Below are 23,355 nucleotides of genomic sequence, written 5' to 3' on the forward strand. Positions count from 1 at the left end.
TCATAAAAAATACCTAATGCCAACAGTTTTATCTGAGTGCACAAATCAGTCTGCCTACCTACCAAAGTCCAGCACCACTACCGCCCTTGTTAAAGCCACACACTCCTGGCTGATAGCTACTTGCTGATATGTCCAAAGTCTTTGACTGAGTAGATCACGCAAAGCTCCTGCAACATCTGTCTGACACTGAACTCTGTCCAAGGTTACTAGCCTGGCTCTACAGGAAGAATGCAGAGGGTGATGAAAAATGGCACTTTTAGCACTTGGTCAGAGGTCACCTCTGGTGTGCCACAAGGGGGCGTTGTTGCACCATATCTGTTTCCCCTTAACATGTCCACCTGAAAAGTTGTCTTCAGTGACACTCTGGACACTGGACCATGTAGGGCTGTCCCGAGCCATACCATTAACCAGCATCAAAGAGGACATTTCCATGGGCTTGGAGGCAAAGCAGCTGGAATAGTCGGCCACATCCAACAACATGCTCCTGAATGGGAAAAAGTCTCTGGAAATTTGGATATGTTATTTCTAGAGACCATCCACAACCCGCACCACTAATCCTAGAAGGACAGGAAAAGTACCCGTGGTAACAACAACTAAATATATTGGTTTTCATCTGGACTCTAACCTCAGTGGTGACACACATGTGGAGCAGTCAGTGAGGAAGGACTCAAAATGTCTGTACTTTCTGAATGTTCTTGCCAGAAATGGCAAGAACAGTGAGGGGAGCTGTGGTTGGACTGCTCCTGGTCACAGTCTATACTATACTGGTCAGACCCTGTCTGGAATATGGTGGAGTGCTGTTAGTTGGATGCAGTAAAAAGCAGCAGGCCCAACTAGACAGGGTGCAGAGGAGGGCCTTGAGGATCATCTCCAGAGTTGGAGCAGTCCAACCACAGCTCCCCTCACTGCAGGGCAGGCTGCAGTGCATCTGGTGAAGGACATGCACACTCTTGACCATCCACTGAATGATCTTCTCCCTCCAAAAAGAGGTAACTGCACCACCAGGCTCCTGAGAAACAGCCTTATGAACCGCCTGCAAAACGCCACTCTACCCACTGCTATCAGACTGTATCATAACGCTAGCTCTTAAAAGGTTCTCCCAAAAATTGTATATTTTTTATTATTACATTTTAATATTTACATTTCCATAATGAAAAATGTCCTGTAATGTTTTAAATTGTTCAATATTATATGTATGTCACGTATTATGTGTTATGTATTTTAAATTAGTGTTTTGCAATGATTAGTAATGTAAATTCATAATTTCTTCAGTTTCATCTGTGAGCAAGAGTAAATAAACTCAAACTCTTCATTACGTTCTCTCTCTAGTCGGGAATGCTGCTGTGCCACGATCAAGACTGCGGCGAGAGATATGGCTCGGAAAACGTACCTCAATCCAGGAATGGAATACAGCGGTGTACTCCTAATTATCCCAGCTGACAAATCGAGAAGATTGAAATATTTCTAATTGTTAATGAATGTTCGTTTTTAGTCAGCATGCTAGGCTAGGCAATCCTATAGAAGCCCATTGGATTCCATGAAAAGGCGATGCCGAGCGTTGGGGTGAGTAGCTACAGGAAGTGTTATCGAATCCAATAGGCTACTCCAGTCAATATAGACACTGTTATATGGGATGATAATAAATAACATCGTCGCTGCTGCAAGTTAGCTAGATAGTGTTGGCTGTAGTGGGGTTGCCTTGGTGTCTCTCTCTCTCTCCGTCTGCTCGCTCCCATCTCTCTTTCCTGTTCTTCCACAGCTGCAACAATAAAGTACCATCTTCTCCCTCGCATAGCTGTGTTCAGGTTAAAAAAGTAGATTTTTAAAAACCACATGTATTTCAAATATCCGGATATCAGACAAAAATGAATGTAACTATTCGAAAAGTAAAAGTATTTCAAACTCCCATCTCTACTTTCTGCATTTTTTATGTACCTATTTACCTGTTCAATTGTCATCTTAATTAATGATGGACATTGATTATTTTAGAACTTTTATGCCGTAGGAGTTTAGTACAACTGCCACACGGGTGTATAGTATCATAACCCAATAATTAAAGCAATTTTAGTATTTTCTTTACTCTTTGCCTGGTCAAGTCAGCGTGCACCCTCCACAAAATACTGCTGACAGTTCTTTAAATAAATTATGATAAACGTGAGCTTAAATGAAGTTTGGTAATTACTTTAACATCTGAAAAAAACAGGACAAATATCATGGACTTCTCTGAGGGATGGGTCTTTTCAAACTCCGAAACCATTTTCAGTTCAGCATTTCGCAGTCATGCATGACACAGCATAAAGTGGACGTTTCAGCCAGTTCCACTGAAATGCATCTAGGGAGGTATCGACTGGGTGGTAATTGTTTCAAGTATTATCGTGTGTGTCAAATGCGTCAGTTTATTGTAGGCTATTTCAAAGATAACTGGGCTGCTATTGTCAATAGACGTTCACTTTCGTTTTCGGCCTTGCGTCAGAAGTAACTGTTCGAAACTGCATTTATATTTGTTTGAAGGCGTGTTTTATTTTACAGTTTAATTTAAGATTCATTTTCGTTTCCTGCTGTCACACCCTGACCATAGTTTGTTTCTATGTTTCTATGTTTTGTTTGGTCAGGGTGTGATATGAGTGGGCATTCTATGTTACATGTCTAGTTTGTCTAGTTCTATGTTTGGCCTGATATGGTTCTCAATCAGAGGCAGGTGTTAGTCATTGTCTCTGATTGGGAACCATATTTAGGTAGCCTGTTTGGTGTTGGGTTTTGTGGGTGATTGTTCCTGTCTTTGTGGCACCAGATAGGACTGGTTTGGGTTTTGCTTGTTTTGTAGTGTTTCGTGTTTTAGTTGTTTTATTAAAACATGAATATCAATAGCCACGCCACATTTTGGTCCGACTCTCCTTCTCACCAAGAAAGCCATTACAGAATCACCCACCACAACAGGACCAAGCGGCGTGGTAACAGGCAACAGCGGCAGCAAGAGCAACAAAGAGAGGAAAGGACATGGGAACAGAATCTGGACTACACTACGTGGGAAGAAATAGACAGGTGGGCGGCCGACCCAGGAGGAGTGCCCGAGCCCGCCTGGGATTCGCTGGAGCAGTGCGAAGAGGGGTATAGAAAAATGGAGTTGTTGAAGCAAGCAGGGTGGCGCGATAGGAAGCCTGGGAGTCAGCCCCAAAAATGTATTGGGTGGGGGGCTCACAGGGAGTATGGCGACGCTAGGTAGGAGACCTACGCCAACTTCCTGTGGTTACAGGAGGGCGAGAGAGACCGGGCAGGCACCGTGTTATGCTGTGGTGCGCACGGTGTCTCCAGTGCGGGTGCATAGCCCGGTGCGTTCTATTCCAGCACCGCGTATCGGCCGGGCTAGATTGAGCGTCAAGCCAAATGCCATGAAGCCGGCTCTACGCATCTGGTCCCCAGTGCGTCTCCTTGGGCCAGCTTACATGGCACCAGCCTTACGCTCGGTATCCCCGTTTCGCTTGCATAGCCCAGTGCAGGCTATTCCACTGGCCGAGCGACCGGGAGTATTCAACCAGGTAAGGTTGGGCAGGCTCGGCGCTCAAGAGCTCCAGTGCGCCTGCACGGTCCGGTCTACCCAGTACCACCTCCACACCCCAGCCCTCCGGTGGCAGCTCCCCGCACCAGGCTTCCTGTGCGTGTCCTCGGCCCAGTACCACCAGTGCCAGCACCACGCATCAGACCTACTGTGCGCCTCGCCTCTCCAGCGCAGCCAGAGCCTTCCTCCTCTCCTGCGCTGCTGGAGTCTCCCGCCTGTTCAGCGCAGCCAGAGCCTTCCTCCTCTCCTGCGCTGCTGGAGTTTCCTGCCCATTTAGCGCAGCCAGAGCTGTCAGTCAGCATAGAGCAGCAAGAGCTGTCAGTCAGCATAGAGCAGCAAGAGCTGTCAGTCAGCATAGAGCAGCAAGAGCTGTCAGTCAGCATAGAGCAGCAAGAGCTGTCAGTCTGCATAGAGCAGCAAGAGCTGTCAGTCTGCATAGAGCAGCAAGAGCTGTCAGTCTGCATGGAGCTGTCAGTCTGCATGGAGCTGTCAGTCTGCATGGAGCTGTCAGTCTGCATGGGGCAGCCGGAGCCGTCAGTCTGCATGGAGCAGCCGGAGCCGCCAGTCTGCATGGAGCAGCCGGAGCCGCCAGTCTGCATGGAGCAGCCGGAGCCGCCAGTCTGCATGGAGCAGCCGGAGCCGCCAGTCTGCATGGAGCAGCCGGAGCCGCCAGTCTGCATGGAGCAGCCGGAGCCGCCAGTCTGCATGGAGCAGCCGGAGCCGCCAGTCTGCATGGAGCAGCCGGAGCCGCCAGTCTGCATGGAGCAGCCGGAGCCGCCAGTCTGCATGGAGCAGCCGGAGCCGCCAGTCTGCATGGAGCAGCCGGAGCCGCCAGTCTGCATGGAGCAGCCGGAGCCGCCAGTCTGCATGGAGCAGCCGGAGCCGCCAGTCTGCATGGAGCAGCCGGAGCCGCCAGTCTGCATGGAGCAGCCGGAGCCGCCAGTCTGCATGGAGCAGCCGGAGCCGCCAGTCTGCATGGAGCAGCCGGAGCCGCCAGTCTGCATGGAGCAGCCGGAGCCGCCAGTCTGCATGGAGCAGCCGGAGCCGCCAGTCTGCATGGAGCAGCCGGAGCCGCCAGTCTGCATGGAGCAGCCGGAGCCGCCAGTCTGCATGGAGCAGCCGGAGCCGCCAGTCTGCATGGAGCAGCCGGAGCCGCCAGTCTGCATGGAGCAGCCGGAGCCGCCAGTCTGCATGGAGCAGCCGGAGCCGCCAGTCTGCATGGAGCAGCCGGAGCCGCCAGTCTGCATGGAGCAGCCGGAGCCGCCAGTCTGCATGGAGCAGCCGGAGCCGCCAGTCTGCATGGAGCAGCCGGAGCCGCCAGTCTGCATGGAGCAGCCGGAGCCGCCAGTCTGCATGGAGCAGCCAGACTCTTCCAGATCCGCCAGTCAGCCAGGATCTGCCGGATTCAACTACCTGGCTGGGCTTCCTCTCAGTGCTGGGCTTCCTCTGTCCCGAGCTGCCCCTCTGTCCCGAGCTGCCCCTCTGTTCAGTGGGGTCATTAAGTAGGGTCGCCATGGTTCGGAGACCACAGAAGTGGACAAGGTGGAGGACTAAAACTATGGTGAAGTGGGGTCCATGTCCAGCACCAGAGCCGCCACCGCGGACAGATGCCCACCCAGACCCTCCCCAATAGGTTCAGGTTTTGCGGCCGGAGTCCGCACCTTGGGGGGGGTACTGTCACACCCTGACCATAGAAACATACAAAGCAAACTATGTTTTGTTTGGTCAGGGTGTGATGAGTGGGCATTCTATGTTACATGTCTAGTTTGTCTAGTTCTATGTTTGGCCTGATATGGTTCTCAATCAGAGGCAGGTGTTAGTCATTGTCTCTGATTGGGAACCATATTTAGGTAGCCTGTTTGGTGTTGGGTTTTGTGGGTGATTGTTCCTGGGTTTGTGGCACCAGATAGGACTGGTTTTGGTTTTTGCACGTTTCTTGTTTTGTAGTGTTTTTAGTTGTTTTATTAAAACATGACTCTCAATAGCCACGCCACATTTTGGTCCGACTCTCCTTCTCACCAAGAAAGCCATTACACCTGCTTTGTTGATGATGAGTCTTTCTGTATGTCATATGGTTGGTTGTGGTCATATAAACCCATCATTGAGTCGGAAACATCGGTAGGTGCCTCTCCTTCAAGTGTTAGAATCTGTATGGACTAGTTTAAGAATATAACACAACAATGATTTCATGGGGAGAGGATAGTCATAATGGCTTTGGTTTAGTGAAGCCGAATGGTTTAGATATGACCAAAACGGATATTAGTTGCGTTAATTTGATACACCTTAAATCTAAAATTCAGGGTCTGTCCGCAGGTAAGTATGGTTGCGTTTATCAGAAATAATGAGAGACTAGTGTCTGTCGCACGGATTCAAGAGGACCAAGATGGGAGAAGATTCACAGGGAAACTGAGTAGGTCTAAATCTCCTTAACAATCAATTTTTATAATATATTTTCTTGAGTTGCCCAATCATATGTTTTGTGTGCTTTAGAGTGTGACATGTAAGGAGACGATTCGGGCTCTGAGTTGTGGAGATTCTCATGCTGTTTTACTGTCTGAAGAGGGTCGGGTTCTCTGCTTGGACAAGGCCAATATTCTCAGGTGGGTTCCATTCCATAATGATACATTTATATATAGTTTACCTTACGGAATTGTCACCCCCTCATTCAAATAGTTAAAGTATAAAAACAATTTGTCATTTAATTCAAATGGGCCAGCTAATTTTAGTCGTCTTTCTTCTTTTCCCCCCAGCCCATTGGGTAACCTATGTAACTCAGGTTGTATGTGGAGACCAGCATTCAATTTTACTAACTCAGGGTAAATGACCATTAAAACACCACTAATCACTTTCACAATGCAATTTAACCAAAACAGTCGAACCTTTCAAAACTGTAATTCTGAACAATGTTCTCATTGTATGGTTGCCTACTTCTGATTTCTGTTCAGATGGTCAGCTGGGTTTTGGGTGGGGCGAGCCACGCGACATGTCCATGTCCCCCAAGCCCCTGAAGTCTCTATCAGGGATCCCCCTGGTTCAGATCACTGCAGGGGGAGACCACAGCTTCGCTCTGTCCCTTTCTGGAGCTGTGTTCGGCTGGGGCAAGAACACCGCCGGGCAACTGGGACTAGGGGACACAACAAGTACAGTATACATTACACAATAGCATGTGTTGACTCTTGTTAAATATATTTAAATAATCAAGGTCCAGACCGAAGACCATGAACAGTACATTATTTGAAACAGGTGTGTTAGTGTTGGGTTTAAACAAAAGTCTTCCCACTCAGTAGTTCTCTCAGGCTGCAGCTGGAGACCCCTGATTTATCTATTATCAACCACATTTGTTGGTGGTTGAAATGATGTTTAAAAAAATAAAGTACAGAAATGTGCCTTTATCTGTCTAAAAACAATTTTAACCAGGATGAGAGAGCACAATGTGTTGTGTGTTTGAGGGTTATGTGTTGTAAATAAATAATTATAAAAATGATATATAATAATAACAATAAATTGAACCCAATTTTCTGTAGACAGATGTGCTCCAGCTCCTGTTGATTGCCTGAATCTGAAGAAGACTGTTTTGATTTCATGTGGAGGAGAACATACTGCCGTTCTGACAAAGGTTGTATATCTGACTGACATAATTACACTTTTCCTATAATTTGAACTAAATGTTGTTTAGACCATATAATGTCTACATTTTATGTGCGTTTATTTATATTGGTGTCTCAATGTTCGCTGCAGCCAGTGACTGGAACGACCTGCAACAAACACTCAAACTGGACAGTTTTATCTCTTCATTCAAAGACTCAATCATGGACACTCTTACTGACAGTTGTGGCTGCGTTGCATGACGTATTGTTGTCTCTGCCTTCTTGCCCTTTGTGATGTTGTCTGTGCCCAATAATGTTTGTACCGTTTTTGTGCTGCTACCATGTTGTGCCGCTACCATGCTGTTGTTGTGTTGCTACCGTGCTGTGTTGCTTCCATGCTATGTTGTTGTCTTTAGGTCTCTCTTTATGTAGTGTTGTCTTGTCTCTCTTGTCGTGATGTGTTTTGTCCTATATTTTTATTTTATTAATTTATATTTTTAATCCCAGACCCCGTTCCCGCAGGAGGCCTTTTGGTAGGGCGTCATTGTCAGCAAGACTTTGTTCTTAACTGACTTGACTAGTTAAATAATGTTTAAATAAAAAATAAACAAAACAATTGAAATGTTTTAGTTTTTAGTTCCCTGGAAATTTGCATTGAAACATCCTCATTAACGTAGAGGGAAACACTATGATAACTGTCTGGATTGATTTTGTTCTAGGGAGGTGTGGTGGTCACATTTGGCTCAGGCTGCTATGGACAGCTTGGACACAACTCTCTCCGAGATGAACTACGACCTCGAGTGGTGGGGCAACTTTGTGGATTAAAGGTGACCCAGATAGCCTGTGGAAGGTAGGTTACACTTAGTAGACATGATCTGGAATTGACAAAATGTTGTGACACAACAAATGTATTTAGGACTGTTTTCATTTTAGCATAAGACCTTTTTAAAATTCATTGTTGATTTGAGAAATGTTTTCTGTCTGTTTGCCACATTAGACACCACACATTAGCATTTGTGGGGCCCTCCAATAAGATTTACTCATTTGGGTGCGGAGAGCAAGGGCAGCTGGGAAATGGAGTAAAGATTGATCAGTCTGTGCCCCTTCCAGTACAACTGCCAGGTAAAACATTCATTTATGGTATAACATTAGCCAGAGTACACACTTTTTCAGAACAGATCAAAATTGAATAAAAGTCAACAAAATGCTTATTTCAATACTCAACTAAAATAACATGAGGTAAAACATGAAATAACCTTAACTTGATCATCAACTATTTTTGTCAACATTTCAGACCAGATTGATGACCAGAAAATTGAACACATTTTTGCTGGAGGAAACCATTCCTTTGCGTTGTGCACTCTTGGTCAGGTATGGACACAATTTGGTTTGAAACAATGAGTTAGCAAAACAGGACATAGTTTGTCCTTTGTACTTAACATTTCTGTGATACGTTGCATCACATTGTCATCTTCCCAGGAGTCTGGAGAAAGGCCTAACAATCTCAGGTCAAGTGTGGGCAAAGTGACACAACAAGCTATAGATGAAGAAATCATTGACAAATGGATCTCGGAATGTGATTCAAAGTCTTGGAAAAAAGGACAGAAGTAAGTATGATATAAGTAGCTATAATTTACCGTTGTTATTTTCTTATTTTGTTTATGTACGGTCACATACTGAACTGAAAGATTACTCAAACTTGTAATTGCAGGGAAATCACAAAAATGTTTTCTTCTGCATCGTGTTTAAATGGGAGCTTTCTTGATAAAAGGTAACAGTATTTAATATTGGTTCAAATACATGATTGTCTTATGTTTGAAATATTACATTATCAAAGAATACTGATTTAAATATGGCAAAAATTTGGACAATTATTTCTTGCTTTTATTAGTTGTGACAAACATTACCAAACCTCACCAAAACAGTCTGGCCTGGATTATTCACTCGTCCAAGGCGCATTCCGAAAGCTGGCGAAAAAGGGCAAAGTTTTGACTGAGGTATTTTGTGAATATATTTATAAATTGATATGTAATCGATCCAATTCTGACATTTATTCTGACATGTATCTTGCACGAGAGACGATTCACACCCCTCTTTCATTGCACTAGGTTGAAGCTGTTGTCCAGCACACACTGCTTCCCTCCCTGTATGAGGAGCCCATTTGGAGTGGAGGGCTTGAGGGTCTACCTGGTTCTCCCTGAGCTCCTGAGGGTCCTTCACAAACAGCACAGAAGGACAGATCTCACCGAAGCTGTTGCTGCTGCTATCCTCAAACTGCACCCTGAAAAGCTGCAGGTCCTCGGTAATGTTGCTGTCCATTTAAAATGTTTAAAGTGTGTCACCCCAAATTCAAATAATCAACAATAACGTAGTCGTAAATCTGTTTGTGCTGTAGACAACTTATTTTGTCCTTGTTCATTCACTGTCTGGCAGATTTAGACAAGGCTAAATTTACAAAACCATTGACAATTTGAATCGAGTGTGGTAGTGCTGGGCTAAAACAAAACGTGTGCACATTGGGGGTGCCGATTTATAATTGTCATATTATTTTCAATGCTTTTGAAGGAGTTTGCAGTACATCTTGGATTACCCTGATGATGATGTTGAAAACATGGACATGACTTTCTCAGTATGTATTGATTTCAAGTAAAACGTAACATAATACAGATGTAGGATTTTAATTTGATCACCCTTTTGTTGCTGACAATTTTCCCACACTGCAAGAAATATAAACTTTTAGTGTATTTTAAAGACTTCTTAAGTTAGTCATTTACACTTTAAAATCATTGGCAGCAGAGAACTGGAAGGAAAGGCATCCAAAGGAGGTTTTGGCTTTGGGGATGACCAGTGAAATATACCTGCTGGAGAACGTGCTACGGGTCGGTGTTGCTATGGTGACCAGTAAGCTGAGAAAAAGCGGAGATTTACTTTGCAAAGACTTATAGATGACTTGGATCCAATGGGTTTGGTGACGATTATCTAGCGAGAACCAGCCAACAAGAGCATACAGGTCACAATGGTGGGTAGTATATGGGGCTTTGGTGACAAAACGGATGGCACTGTGATAGACTGCATCCAACTGGCTGAGGTGAGTGTTGGAGGCTATTTTGTAAATGACATCGCCGGAGTCAAGGATCGGCAGGATAAATAAGAATTTGTTCTTAACTGACTTGGTTAAATAAATAAAAAATAATTCACTAAATAATTCACATTTTCTGTTGCTGCAGGATTGTTTTCCTGCTGTATCAAATTGGCTCAAATTAAGTTCCTACATCTGTAGTTAATTGAAGTGAAGTGGTATGAATTACTGAACATAAGATAAATTATATTATTTCAGTGTGTATGTCTCTCGCATATCACTGCCATCTATTTGTCCATACCCTCAGTCTGCAGTGTTATCATTGTTCATTTACCTCACTTTTTTCATTACTCACTATTATAGGTGATGTGGGGTGATGTAGCGGTGGAACTTGATCCCAAAGAAAGTGGAAAACTCGTCACAAGTGCCAACAAGTAAGATTATAGCAATATTTACAACTGACAAAATGCAAGGTTTACAGTTTGACACTCCATTGCTACAGCTACCAGGATTGGGGTCAATTCCATTTCGGCAATATCATCACACATTGAAATATATTTGTATGAATGGAAAAATCATAATGGAAAGTAAATGACGCTTCTCATTCCTTGAATTGACATCATCTGGAATTGACAGCAACCTATACTAGCTACAACTCAATGGATATCTGACTCTGTCACGATCGTCGTAAGAAGTGGACCAAAGCGCAGCGTGGTGTGAATCCATTCTTTTATTGAATGACGAAAAACACAAAACACTTAAACAAAGTGACGCTATGATAACGAGTGCTGACACAGGCAACTATACATAGACAATAACCCACAAAATACCCAAAGAAGATGGCTGCCTAAATAGGGTTCCCAATCAGACAACGATAAACACCTGCCTCTGGTTCTCAATTAATCTCCAACATCAACACCAAGATGAAAACAACCCCATAAATCTACAAAAAACCCTAGACAGTACAAAAAACACCTAAGAATAAGACAAAAACACACATATCACCCATGTCACACCCTGACCGAACCAAAATAATAAAGAAAACAAAGAATACTAAGGTCAGGGCGTGACAGTCTGTCATTCTTTTGACAGGAAGGAGTTTGTTGACACCTATGTGAACTACATCTTCAACCAGTCAGTAGAGGTGGTGTTTGAAGAGTTCAGGAAAGGCTTCTTCAAGGTGTGTGACAAGGACGTGGTGGAGTTCTTCCAGCCAGAGGAACTGAGGGGAGTGATGGTGGGGAAGGAGAATTTCGACTGGGAAACGCTGAAACAGGTCAGAACCATGTTTTGTTACTACATGACTGAAGCTCAATCCCAACTCTACCCCGAGACAGTTGTCTACATCTGAGAGCATTAGACAAGTAAAAAATATAATATATGCAGAAATGTCACCTAGCCTATCAGAGGGCAAGATGGAGCCTTAAAAAACGAGTGTCCTGGGGTTGATTTGGGATTCATGGTGAACATGTTCTGCAACCTGGCTAAAATGTTTTGATACATTGATTTGACAAATGGTTTGAATGGTGTCAAGTGTCTATTGCTTCACCATATATTAATTGAGGGCATTTCCCCCCTAGAACACTGTGTATGAAGGAGAGTACCATGCTGGGCATCCCAACATCATCACATTCTGGGAGGTGTTTGAGGAACTGACAGAGGATCAAAAGAAAGCGTTCCTGTGTAAGTATGGAACGTTTTCATTGTAACAGATGAACCAATAACGTAGGCTACTGAGAATAAAGTTCTATTCTGTCATTCACTGCCCTCTCCCTTTTACCACCTTTGCCCCTTCAGTGTTCCTGACTGGCTGTGATCGTGTGCCCATCCTGGGTATGAACCAGATCAGGATGAGGGTCCAAACCCTTCTCAACTCCTCCCAACAGCATTTCCCAGAGGCGCTGACCTGTCACTCTCTGTTGCAGCTGCCCATCTACCCCTCCAAAGAGACACTACAGAGCAGGCTTATAGAAGCTGTTGGCCACAACAGAGGCTTCTGGAATGAATAATGGGTGTTTTGTGTTGCTGCTGTGTATAGTCCTCTCCTGTGTTCATTTTTTCATTGTTCCATAGTTGAGTTTAAGATTTTGATTGTTTTAATGTAGGGTTGTATTTCAAATCCTAACTTGAGATCTGTACCACTCTGACATTATCATATTGCATTCACCAAATTTGATTAAAACATTTATAAATCAAAAAGTACAGCATGGTTTGTGCCTGCACATTAAACAACACATTAACAAAAATGATAACAACCAAGATACAAGGAAATTCCAAAGTTTTTGTAGTAATCTAAATGTTAAAAGGAAGCATTGTCACGCCTTGGTCTTAGTATTTTGTGTTTTAGTTAATTAGTTGGTCAGGCCAGGGTGTGACATGGGTTTATGTTATTGTGTTGTCATATTGGGGTTTTTGTAGGCACTGGGATTGTGGTTGATTAGGGGTGTGTTTAGTTCAGGTTTGGCTGCCTGAGGCGGTTCTCAATCAGAGTCAGGTGATTCTTGTTGTCTCTGATGGGGAACCGTATTTAGGTAGCCTGGGTTTCACTGTGTATTTCGTGGGTGATTGTTCCTGTCTCTGTGTAGTTTCACCAGATAGGCTGTAATTAGGTTTCACGTTTTGTTGTTTTGTATTTATTAGTTATTGCATGTATAGTTCCGTTTTTTCTTCATTAAAAAACATGAGTAACCAACACACTGCATTTCGGTCCGACTCTCATTCGACAAACTAAGAACGTCGTTACAAGCATATCAGGTTTTCAGTTGAACACAAGAACTATTCATTTACAAGACCCACCAAATGGTTCATTACAGAAATCAATGAGAGCATAATATCCCTGCAGTTAGGTGGCACACAACAAGGCACAGATCATTTGGCACACATCCTTCTCAACCATGTTCCCCCAATTCACAATATAGGGCAGCATTGAACTCAAGACGCTCTATAGCGCAGCGCACTATAAGATACTTTTAAAGGTAATTTACACTTGAGCAGACATGCCAGTGTTTACCATGAACGTGATCTGTGAACATCGGGGATAATGCCTTTAAAAAGGGGCATTGTCGGCTGCATAGTGCCCAGACATAAAAAGAAAACCAGGAGTACTGTGGACCTCCAGGCTCATGATTTGAGCACCACTGACCTCAACTTCTATTTAGAGTACTACTAACTTCTAAATGACTCATTATCCTTAGTGAACTTGATTCAATTTCCCTAAATATATACATACTGTTCAAATGACCCAAACTTAATTTCCTTTGAATACAGATGCTCATGTAAACAAAGTCATGTAGAGTGAAGACACTGAATTGTCAAATAGAGGTAATATGAGAGGTACAGCCACCTGTGATTAAATGACAAACATTACTTTTTGATTTAATAAAGGTCAGTGCAAAATAAACATTTCTAGATACATACAGTAAGTGTTTGCACTTTTGATCAGTGGTTATGCAACATCGCCCTCTGGTGTTTGTAGTCAGACTTAACCGTGGCGTTCAAGACCTTGGGTGTTGGCGAAATCCACAGTACAGCGCCCGGGGGTTCATGCGTCCCCCCCAGCTCCAGGATGTTCACATTGTTGGGATAATAGCGGTGCTCAGGATAATAGCGGTCACATACAGGCTTATCTGTGGGCTGCGAGCGGGCCAGTAGCAGCCCACGTTGAAACCGTTGATCCACACCTGGCCCAAGTGATAAAAGGAAAACTATTTTAAAATAGACTAGATATAACGTAGGTGTTCGGGATTCAGTAGTGTCAGAGACCATGAACAAGTATGTTGCACCAGAGTATATGATTCTGTAAACCATGCTTATGTGATGAGTAAACTTGCCTGAGATCTGAAGAATGCCTAGGCTTTAGCTCAGAGGTTAACACACCAGTCTTGTCAGGGCACAGAAGGCACAAGCCAGTTATACTGAACAAAACCATAAACGTAACATACAACAATTTCAAAGATTTGAATGAGTTACAGTTCATATAAGGAAATTAGTCAATTGAAATAAATGAATTACGCCCTAATCTATGGATTTCACATGACTGAGAATACAGATATGCATATGTTGATCACAGATACCTTAAAACAAAAAAGTAGGGGCATTGATCAGAAAACCAGTCAGTATCTGGTGTGACCACCATTTGCCTCGTGTAGATAAAAACATGTCCTTTGCATAGAGTTGATCAGGCTTTTGATTGTGGCCTGTAGAATGTTGTCCCACTCCTCTTCAGTGGCTGTGCGAAGTTGCTGGATATTTTGGCGGGAACTCGAACACGTTGTCGTACATGTCGACCCAGAGCATCCCAAACATGCTCAATGGGTGACATGTCTGATGAGTATGCTGGCCATGGAAGAACTGGGACATTTTCACTTTCAAGGAATTGTGTACCTTTCCTTGCAACATGGGGCAGTGCATTATCCTTGCTGAAACATGAGGTGATGGCGGTGGATGAATGGCATGACAATGGGCCTCAGGATCTCGTCAGAGTATCTCTGCACATTTAAATTGCCATCAATAAAATGTAATTGTGTTCGTTGTCAGTAGCTTATGCTTGCCCATACTATAACTCCACCACCACCATGGGGCACTCTATTCACAACTTTGACATCAGCAAACCGCTCACCCACACGACGCCAAACATGTGATCTGCAGTTGTGAAGCAGGTTGGACATACTGCCAAATTCTCTAAATTTCAGTGGCCCACCCAGAGCCCGGACTTGACCCTGATCGAACATCTCTGGAAAGACCTGAAAATAGCTGTAAAGGGATGGGCTCCCCATCCAACTTGACAGAGCTTGAGAGGATCTGCAGAGAAGAATAGGAGAAACTCCCCAAATACAGGTGTGCCAAGCTTGTAGCATCATACTCAAGAAGACTCAAGGCTGTAATTGCTGCCAAAGGTTATTCATCAAAGTACTGACTAAAGAGTCAATACTTATGTAAATGTCATATTTCAGTTTTTATTTTGGTCTAAAAACCTGTTTTTTGCTTTATCTTTATGGGGTATTGTGTGTATATTGATGAGGGGGGAAAAACAATATTATCCCATTTAGAATAAGGTTGTAATGTAACAAAATGTGGAAAAAGTCAGGGGGTCTGAATACTTTCCGAATGTACTGTAGTTATTGCAAATCAATTGCTGCCACTTGTGTAGCCTACGCAGAGCTAGCAAACTATACAATTGAATAAATAGCATATAACTTGTATTGTTTTTGCAGCCTTGTGTTATTATGCAATTATTAATGGCCTTGTTTAGTTAATTAAATTGGAAGTTATCAAAGCTCTATCGCAATTGTCGATCAGTTGTTAGAACGCATTAGATTGACAGTAGTCAGTCAGATTAGGCTACTGTCACGCCCTGACCTTAGAGATCCGTTTTATGTCTCTATCTGGTTTGGTCAGGGTGTGATTTGGGGTGGCTATTCTATGTTCCATTATTTGTATTTCTATGTTTGTCCGGGTAGGGTTCTCAATCAGGGACAGTTGTCTATTGTTGTCTCTGATTGAGAACCATACTTAGGTAGTCCTTTGTCCCACTGTCTTTGTGGGAAGTTGACTTTGTTTATGGCACAAAGTCTTTAGCTTCATGGTTTGTTTTGTTCGGAGTCTTTTCAAATACAAATAATATGTATGCTCACCACGCTGCACCTTGGTCCTCTTCATTCAACGGCCGTGACAGCTACAGGTAAAAAAAAATAATCTATAAATAATATTAATAAACACCGGGTGTTGTTAACAAGCATATTCGGTTCATATACATGTTATTAATATTTAATTTGGTGATTGTAATTACCCACCTCATCCTCAGTAGCTTATTCCAGCAGACTATTGGGAAACACAAGCACTTCTTACCTCGAAATTGCTAGCTGTTTATTTGAATACATTTCTGTTAATTTGAACTAAGCAAGCTGCTAAATTGTTCAGTTTATGTTGTGCCTACATCTTGCCTAGGCGACTATAGACTATCTGAAATAAGTTGTAGGCCTATCAGGGGCTATAGGCTACCTGCATCTAGCTAAACAAGGCATGGCACTGTCTAGCTAAACAAAGCATGGCACAGTTGAATTACAATCATAAACCCAGATTTTAGTCTGGTGCCTACACATGTTGAAATGAGAAGTCAATCTCGCAAATTGGCCATTTATAACTGTTTGTAGTTTTAAAATCTGGTTTGTGGTATATGGCCAATATACCATGACTAAAGGCTGTGTCCATGCACTCCACGTTGCGTCACGCATAATAAGAACATCCCTTAGCTGTGGTATATTGGTTTACCATACCCGGTCGTGCTTTATTGCTTAATCATAGCAGTCAAACAAGTTAAATCGACATCCATTGATAGAAAACGATATGGAGAGTTTAATAAATCAAATGATTTTATTATGTAGTCAAAGTTCGCAATAATTATTATTTAGAAAACTAAATTCGGCTTTAACGTCGTTACAATACGTCGATGTTCCTTCCTAATTGGCTTGATAACGTTATGGAAAATGGGTATATTGTATAAATGTGGGAACTCCTCTTGCTGTGACATTTGTTTTGTCTAGTTTCAGGCCTTTCTAGGGGTAATTGGGCAATATTTTTCGCTCGACCTGGCAACCCTGTCTGACACGGTGTCATATATGAAATTGAAAGTAAATCTGTCCACTCCCCCCCCCTTTTTTTTACCGTGTAATAATATTCTACTCAAACTGCAGCAGGAAAATGGTAAGTTGTTTTTTAAAATACATTTTAAGTTAAGATTTTTAATGATTGGGAGGACATTTTTATTCGACGAAGCAGAACTTCAGGACTCATAGTGTCAATGCAATTCCCCAGGTAATTTCAACTATCAAATAGCCAACTCATCTCGAATGGCGGATTGTCCACAAGGAAGCTCACAAAAATGGTTTAAAACAAATATGTATCCTACTTAGCTTACATGACATAATCGACATAATTTAAATGTTTATATAAATCAGAAGTCTCTACTTTTCATCTAAAGTTCAAAATGTAGGTTATTTAGCTTTGAGTACAAGCACAAGAATTGGAATGTTTGGCTAAAACAGGTCTGGATTTCAGGCTACTGTTGGAGGCCCGGGAAATAGTTCGAGTAAAGGTTCACAGTAAGGGATCATCAACGAGGGGCTATTATGCGTTCTATGGTAATAATAAAAAACGTGGAAGGTGACATCTTAAATTATTTCACAGAGGACATTCTGGAGAAAAACGTGCATCTTGGCGCATGGTCAATCCATGGGTGGGGGTTTTGATTTATTTTAATTGAACCTTTATTTAACTAGGCAAGTCAATTAAGAACAAAGTCGTATTTACAATGACGGCCAAATAGCTATAGAAAAATAGCGACGGTAGACTTTTGGAAAGAACAGTTTAATTGTTTGTATTTAACGTTATCCCCACCGAACATTTTGAAAAACCGAAAGTGTGTCAAACTCAGTCAAAAGATAACGTTAGATGGAGCACCAATTCGCTGGCCTGGATTTTTAATCATAGAGAGTGATTCCATTGGTTATTGTTTGTTGTGATGTGTGTGATTTTGTCATATATTGTATTTGTTTAATCCCAGGCCCCCGTCCCCGCGGGAGGCCTTTTGGTAGGCCGTCATTGTAAATAAGAATTTGTTCTTAACTGACTTGCCTAGTTAATTACAAAGTATTACCACGTTCGAGGGAGGCTGGTTACTAACTTCTTGTTGATGGCATTGGGTTTTCCGGCTTCTTATGTGAGGGTTTAAGAGGTGGCGCCATCTACTGTAAGTAATGTGCATTTCTGAGAATGGGAGCTCCCCGCCGGAGTTGTAAATCACGTCTTGAGCGGCAAACTCCACTTGCCCGCTGGCAGTAGGAATACAGTATATAGCCTGTGTGTAGTGACAGTGGGAAATAGGCCTATAGGATCTCAATTTGACCTATATTCTCACAGCAAGATAATCCTGTGTAACAGATGTTAATCGTACTCTCCTTGTGTTGTGTTTTGCTCAAATAAATCACCCCAGCCAGTGGTCCCAGTTGACCATTATTTATTATCTGTTGTTAAATAGGAAACAGCACGTTTGTTGTGCAGGGCTTATTGATGTTGATGGCTGTCGATGGTAAAATCACATTATCATTCGGTGGAGACCTGACGTTCGCAATCTCCCCCTATCTGCAAGCAGGGCCAATAACAACACTTATTGTCATCGGAATTGAACCAACCAATAAGAATGCTTGAACATTAAATACACCTTTCTTTAGAGGCAAGTGGAAACATAACCAACCCTGTTACACCTGCAGCAACAGGATTTGGACCTTTAGTCCATATGTTGCTTGATCAGTGGTTAGGTTATTAGCTGGCCAAAAGCAGGTGAAATGAAAAGTGCAAAACTGTTAATATATCTGTGTGTTAGTGTTTTTTTAATGAATTCATCTAAATCACGAAGCTCATCTGCATTTCTGCAGTACATCTGTATATCACATTGTGAATGTAATTGAATAAAATCACATGACTATGACACCCTTACAAGTAGACAAGCCTAAACTTGCGTTCAAATGATTGTAATGAAACAGGAGGGAGAGCCCACTGGGCACACGCTGGTTGAATCAACGTTGTTTCCAGGTAATTTTAATGAAATTACGTGAACCAACGTGGAATAGGCCTACACATTGAATTGACGTCTGTGCCCAGGCAGCAACCTGGCCAAATACCTTGATTTTTTTATTTGTATCATGGTTTTACCTATGTATATCTATGTGTTTTGTTTGTAAAAAGTAAATATTTATTAATATTTATTTTATTTACATTTTACAGATTGATGTGACTAGTCCTTGTTAGGATTTTAAAGGCGCTACTCAGTTAAAATGAGCTATCCACAACATGGTGCTAGATGTGGTGCCATCCCTAAGGAAAGACAAACGGATGGGTGTCTAAACAAGGGTCTTGATGTGACCATGGAGCCTGATTTTAAGAGGTGATTATCTGTCTGTGTGTCAAATCCCCAGTTTTTCCCTGTTTTTTAAAAATCTGTATTTAAATTATCTTGATTCAGTAATCCCCCATTTCACAATCCATGATTCTGATTTAGACTCAAAAGATCAGAGAATCAAGTTCACAGAATCAAGATTTCCAGTGCCTAGAATACCCTGTCACCTATGGATAGGTTGTGTTCATTTTCATTCCCCCAGGACACCTTTCCCGTGCACTAAACAACCTTTTAACGTTCTGCCCATGTGTAACTTTTCACGCTAAAAAACTTTCGGAAAAACCTTACACAGCTGTTGCTTCCTTGTGCTGCTCTCTCCCCCTTCCATCAGGTTTGTGACTTTAGACCACTCACCTTTTTTATAACCCCGGTTTTAACTACATTTTGTACAGTCGATCTCTGCCTCGCATTTCTGAACAACTTAAATAAAAGTCATATGTGATTTGAATGAACATTCCAATAAATAGTTTATATTTATTGCAAGTGTGCTTTTGACATTTCCTGCATGCATTTAGAACTCATGGTGTGAAATCCAAGAGCCTGTAGGCCAATGCATGTAGGCCAATACAGGTATCCTATGTGGAATTTATTTTAAGACATAATTATGTACATATTTGTTGGTTTTATGCTGTTAGTAGTCTAGCTCCACACCAATGGATGTTGTAGCCTCGAAATTGACTGAAAAAAGCAGCAGTAGCGGTAGAGATACTTTGAATGATCGGCTATGAAATGCCAACTGACATTTACTCCTGAGGTGCTGACCTGTTGCACCCTCGACAACCACTGTCATTATTATTTCACCCTGCTGGTCATCTATGAACATTTAAACATCTTGGCCATGTCCTGTTATAATCTCCACTCGGCACAGCCAGATGAGGACTGGCCACCCCTCAAAGCCTGTTTCCTCTCTAGGTTTCTTCCTAGGTTCTGGCCTTTGTATGGAGTTTTTCCTAGCCACCTGCATTGTTTGCTGTTTGTGGTTTTAGGCTGGGTTTCTGTACAGCACTTTGAGATATCAGCTGATGTAAAAAGGGCTTTATAAATAAATGTTATTTTATTTGCTTTATGTTTGCGATTATGTAATCTTCCATATCTTACCCTATGGGGGAGATTTTCATACCTGCATGTAACCCGAAAAGGGAACATTAAATCGCTACTTAAGACTGCTTGTGTTTGTAATACTGCAATATCCTTATACACTGCTCAAAAAAATAAAGGGAACACTAAAATAACACATCCTAGATCTGAATGAATGAAATATTCTTATTAAATACTTTTTTCTTTACATAGTTGAATGTGCTGACAACAATCACACAAATTATCAATGGAAATCAAATTTATCAACCCATGGAAGTCTGAATTTGGAGTCACACTCAAAATTAAAGTGGAAAAACACACTACAGGCTGATCCAACGTCCAATGTCCTTAAAACAAGTCCAAATGAGGCTCAGTAGTGTGTGTGGCCTCCACGTGCATGTATGACCTCCCTACAACACCTGGGCATGCACCTGATGAGGTGGCGGATGGTCTCCTGAGGGATCTCCTCCCAGACCTGGACTAAAGCATCCGCCAACTCCTGGACAGTCTGTGGTGCAACGTGGCATTGGTGGATGGAGCGAGACATTATGTCCCAGATGTGCCCAATTGGATTCAGGTCTGGGGAACGGGCGGGCCAGTCCATAACATGCTGACACACTCCAGCCACATGAGGTCTAGCATTGTCTGGCATTAGGAGGAACCCAGGGCCAACCGCACCAGCATATGGTCTCACAAGGGGTCTGAGGATCTCATCTCGGTACCTAATGGCAGTCAGGCTACCTCTGGCGAGCACATGGAGGGCTGTGCCCCCCCCCCAAAGAAATGCCACCCCACACCATGACTGACCCAAACCGGTCATGCTGGAGGATGTTGCAGGCAGCAGAACGTTCTCCACCGCGTCTCCAGACTCTGTCACGTCTGTCACGTGCTCAGTGTGAACCTGCTTTCATCGGTGAAGAGCACAGGGCGCCAGTGGCGAATTTGCCAATCTTGGTGTTCTCTGGCAAATGCCAAACGTCCTGCACGGTGTTGGGCTGTAAGCACAACCCCCACCTGTGGACATCGGGCCCTCATACCACCCTCATGGAGTCTGTTTCTGACCGTTTGAGCAGACACATGCACATTTGTCGCCTGCTGGAGGTCATTTTGCTGGGCTCTGGCAGTGCTCCTCCTTGCACAAAGACGGAGGTAGCGGTCCTGCTGCTGGGTTATTGCCCTCCTACAGCCTCCTCCACGTCTCCTGATGTACTGGCCTGTCTCCTGGTAGCGCCTCCATGCTCTGGACACTACACTGTCAGACACAGCAAACCTTGCCACAGCTCGCGTTGATGTGCCATCCTGGATGAGCTGCACTACCTGAGCCACTTGTGTGGGTTGTAGACTCCGTCTCATGCTATCACTAGAGTGAAAGCACCGCCAGCATTCAAAAGTGACCAAAACATCAGCCAGGAAGCATAGGACTGAGAAGTGGTCTGTGGTCACCACCTGCAGAACCACTCCTTTATTGGAGGTGTCTTGCTAATTGCCTATAATTTCCACCTGTTGTCTATTCCATTTGCACAACAGCATGTGAAATTTATTGTCAATCAGTGTTGCTTCCTAAGTGGACAGTTTGATTTCACAGAAGTGTGATTGACTTGGAGTTACATTGTGTTGTTTTAAGTGTTCCCTTTATTTTTTGAGCAGTGTAGTTACATCAGACAGATGTTTGGGCTACAACATATGACAATGTCCTCCTAATGTTTTTCGATTGTTCATTCAAATTGCCTTGGAGGTTAGAATTAACGGGAAGGAAGGGGGAGCAAACAGCAGAGGAGCAGCAGTTGCTTCATGTTTTTTCTTGTTGTGTAAAGTAACACATGCGCAGACCATAAGGTTGTTAAGAGCAGGGTTTCCCAAACTCGGTCCTGGGCCCCCTCCCCCTGTGTGCACCTTTTTGTTTTTTATCCCCTAGCAATTTTTCCTAGTTGACTCAAATAACCAACTCATCAAGCGTTGATTATTTGAATCAGCTGTGTAGTGCTAGGGCAAAAACTAAAACGTGCACCCAGGGGGAGGCCCCAGGACCGGTAAATTTCCCATTTGAGTCACAAGCTGAAAATGTTTAAGAACCCCTGCTCTAAACTATGCTCTTTCATGAATGCTTTTATGTAGTGTTATGCAGCATTGTTATAACATAAGAACACTACTTTGTCTCTTTTTTTCCCGCTCTTCTCAATATTTTGTCATGATCTTTTCATTACTTCTTTGTCTCTGATGAAAAAACCTTTGTCTATGTTTTTTAAAATTATGGGTCCCATGGTATACATGGTAATATAAGAAACATTCAATATTTTTCACCACTGTAGTTTTCCTTGCTCTGTTAAAGCCATGGCTGTTGTGGAGTGATGGGTAATGCTGCTTTGTGACTGGGAAGTTGTCTTTTCTGTTACATTAAGCATCTTTCCATGTTCACAGGGATCATTTGAAAGGTCCACAGCCGCTTGCAGCTAGTCATATTTCTATGAATGACCAGAGTGAACAGTCAGAGAATTCAAGCATATGTCTAAGTGATGATGGAGATCAAATCAGGGATAAAGGGTAAACCAACTAGCCTACAGTTCAACACATACAGTGATTACATTTATATTTCTAGTGTTTGATTGAATTGTGGGACTGTCTTACTGCAGGGTCCATCAGGAGAGACCAGTGTCACCAACCTTCAGTTATCAGTCCATAAAGAGTGATGAGTCAATGACCACCCCTCTTTTTTTCAAGGGGGAAGACTTAACCCAAATAAAAGAGTAAGATTACACATTTTATTTATGGCATTTCATTCAATTGGATGTCAACATTAATTCATGTATAGTGGTTGCTTCTATGGTATATTTGATTATGTATGGTCTAACAGCAGTTGAAAGTAGCAGAGTATAGTTCCTCTGTATGGAAACAATTTCTACCTCATATTGTTGTGAATGTTTATTATTATTCATTATTATTAATATGAGAATTGAGTAGAGAAAGCCAAGCCAAATGTTAAACTTAGAAGATATTATTGGGAAGTGAAGCACCTTATTAAAGGAAGAGTTTACCTTATTTTCAACTTTGCACGTGAGGTAGTCCTGCTGCGGTGCATTTCCACTATCAGGCTTCACTCCAATTT

General features: G+C 42.8%; 2 protein-coding genes across 2 annotated transcripts in view; both read left to right on the top strand.

Moving 5' to 3' along the window:
• The first annotated feature begins 1,333 nt into the window (after positions 1–1,333).
• LOC135506465 (probable E3 ubiquitin-protein ligase HERC3) lies at positions 1,334–12,914 on the top strand. The gene is given in 19 exon segments (XM_064925846.1): positions 1,334–1,563; positions 6,047–6,156; positions 6,307–6,372; positions 6,430–6,446; positions 6,502–6,696; positions 7,081–7,172; positions 7,863–7,993; positions 8,141–8,265; positions 8,438–8,514; positions 8,623–8,750; positions 8,855–8,914; positions 9,035–9,140; positions 9,259–9,423; positions 9,426–9,445; positions 9,709–9,772; positions 10,586–10,656; positions 11,315–11,498; positions 11,803–11,905; positions 12,020–12,914. Coding segments are annotated over 19 exon segments (1,941 nt in total). The 5' UTR covers positions 1,334–1,548; the 3' UTR covers positions 12,232–12,914.
• A 3,936-nt stretch (positions 12,915–16,850) lies between these two features.
• Positions 16,851–23,355, top strand: part of LOC135506765 (interferon-induced very large GTPase 1-like) — a 30,067-nt gene continuing 23,562 nt past the window's right edge. The window contains exons 1-4 of the mRNA XM_064926132.1: positions 16,851–16,924; positions 19,004–19,163; positions 22,671–22,793; positions 22,883–22,996. Coding sequence (XP_064782204.1) covers positions 19,054–19,163; positions 22,671–22,793; positions 22,883–22,996 — 347 coding nt within the window. The 5' untranslated portion in view covers positions 16,851–16,924; positions 19,004–19,053. The remainder of the gene's footprint in view (positions 16,925–19,003; positions 19,164–22,670; positions 22,794–22,882; positions 22,997–23,355) is intronic.

This window comes from Oncorhynchus masou, chromosome 20 (assembly GCF_036934945.1).
Source record: "Oncorhynchus masou masou isolate Uvic2021 chromosome 20, UVic_Omas_1.1, whole genome shotgun sequence".
NCBI classification, from domain to species: domain Eukaryota; kingdom Metazoa; phylum Chordata; class Actinopteri; order Salmoniformes; family Salmonidae; genus Oncorhynchus; species Oncorhynchus masou.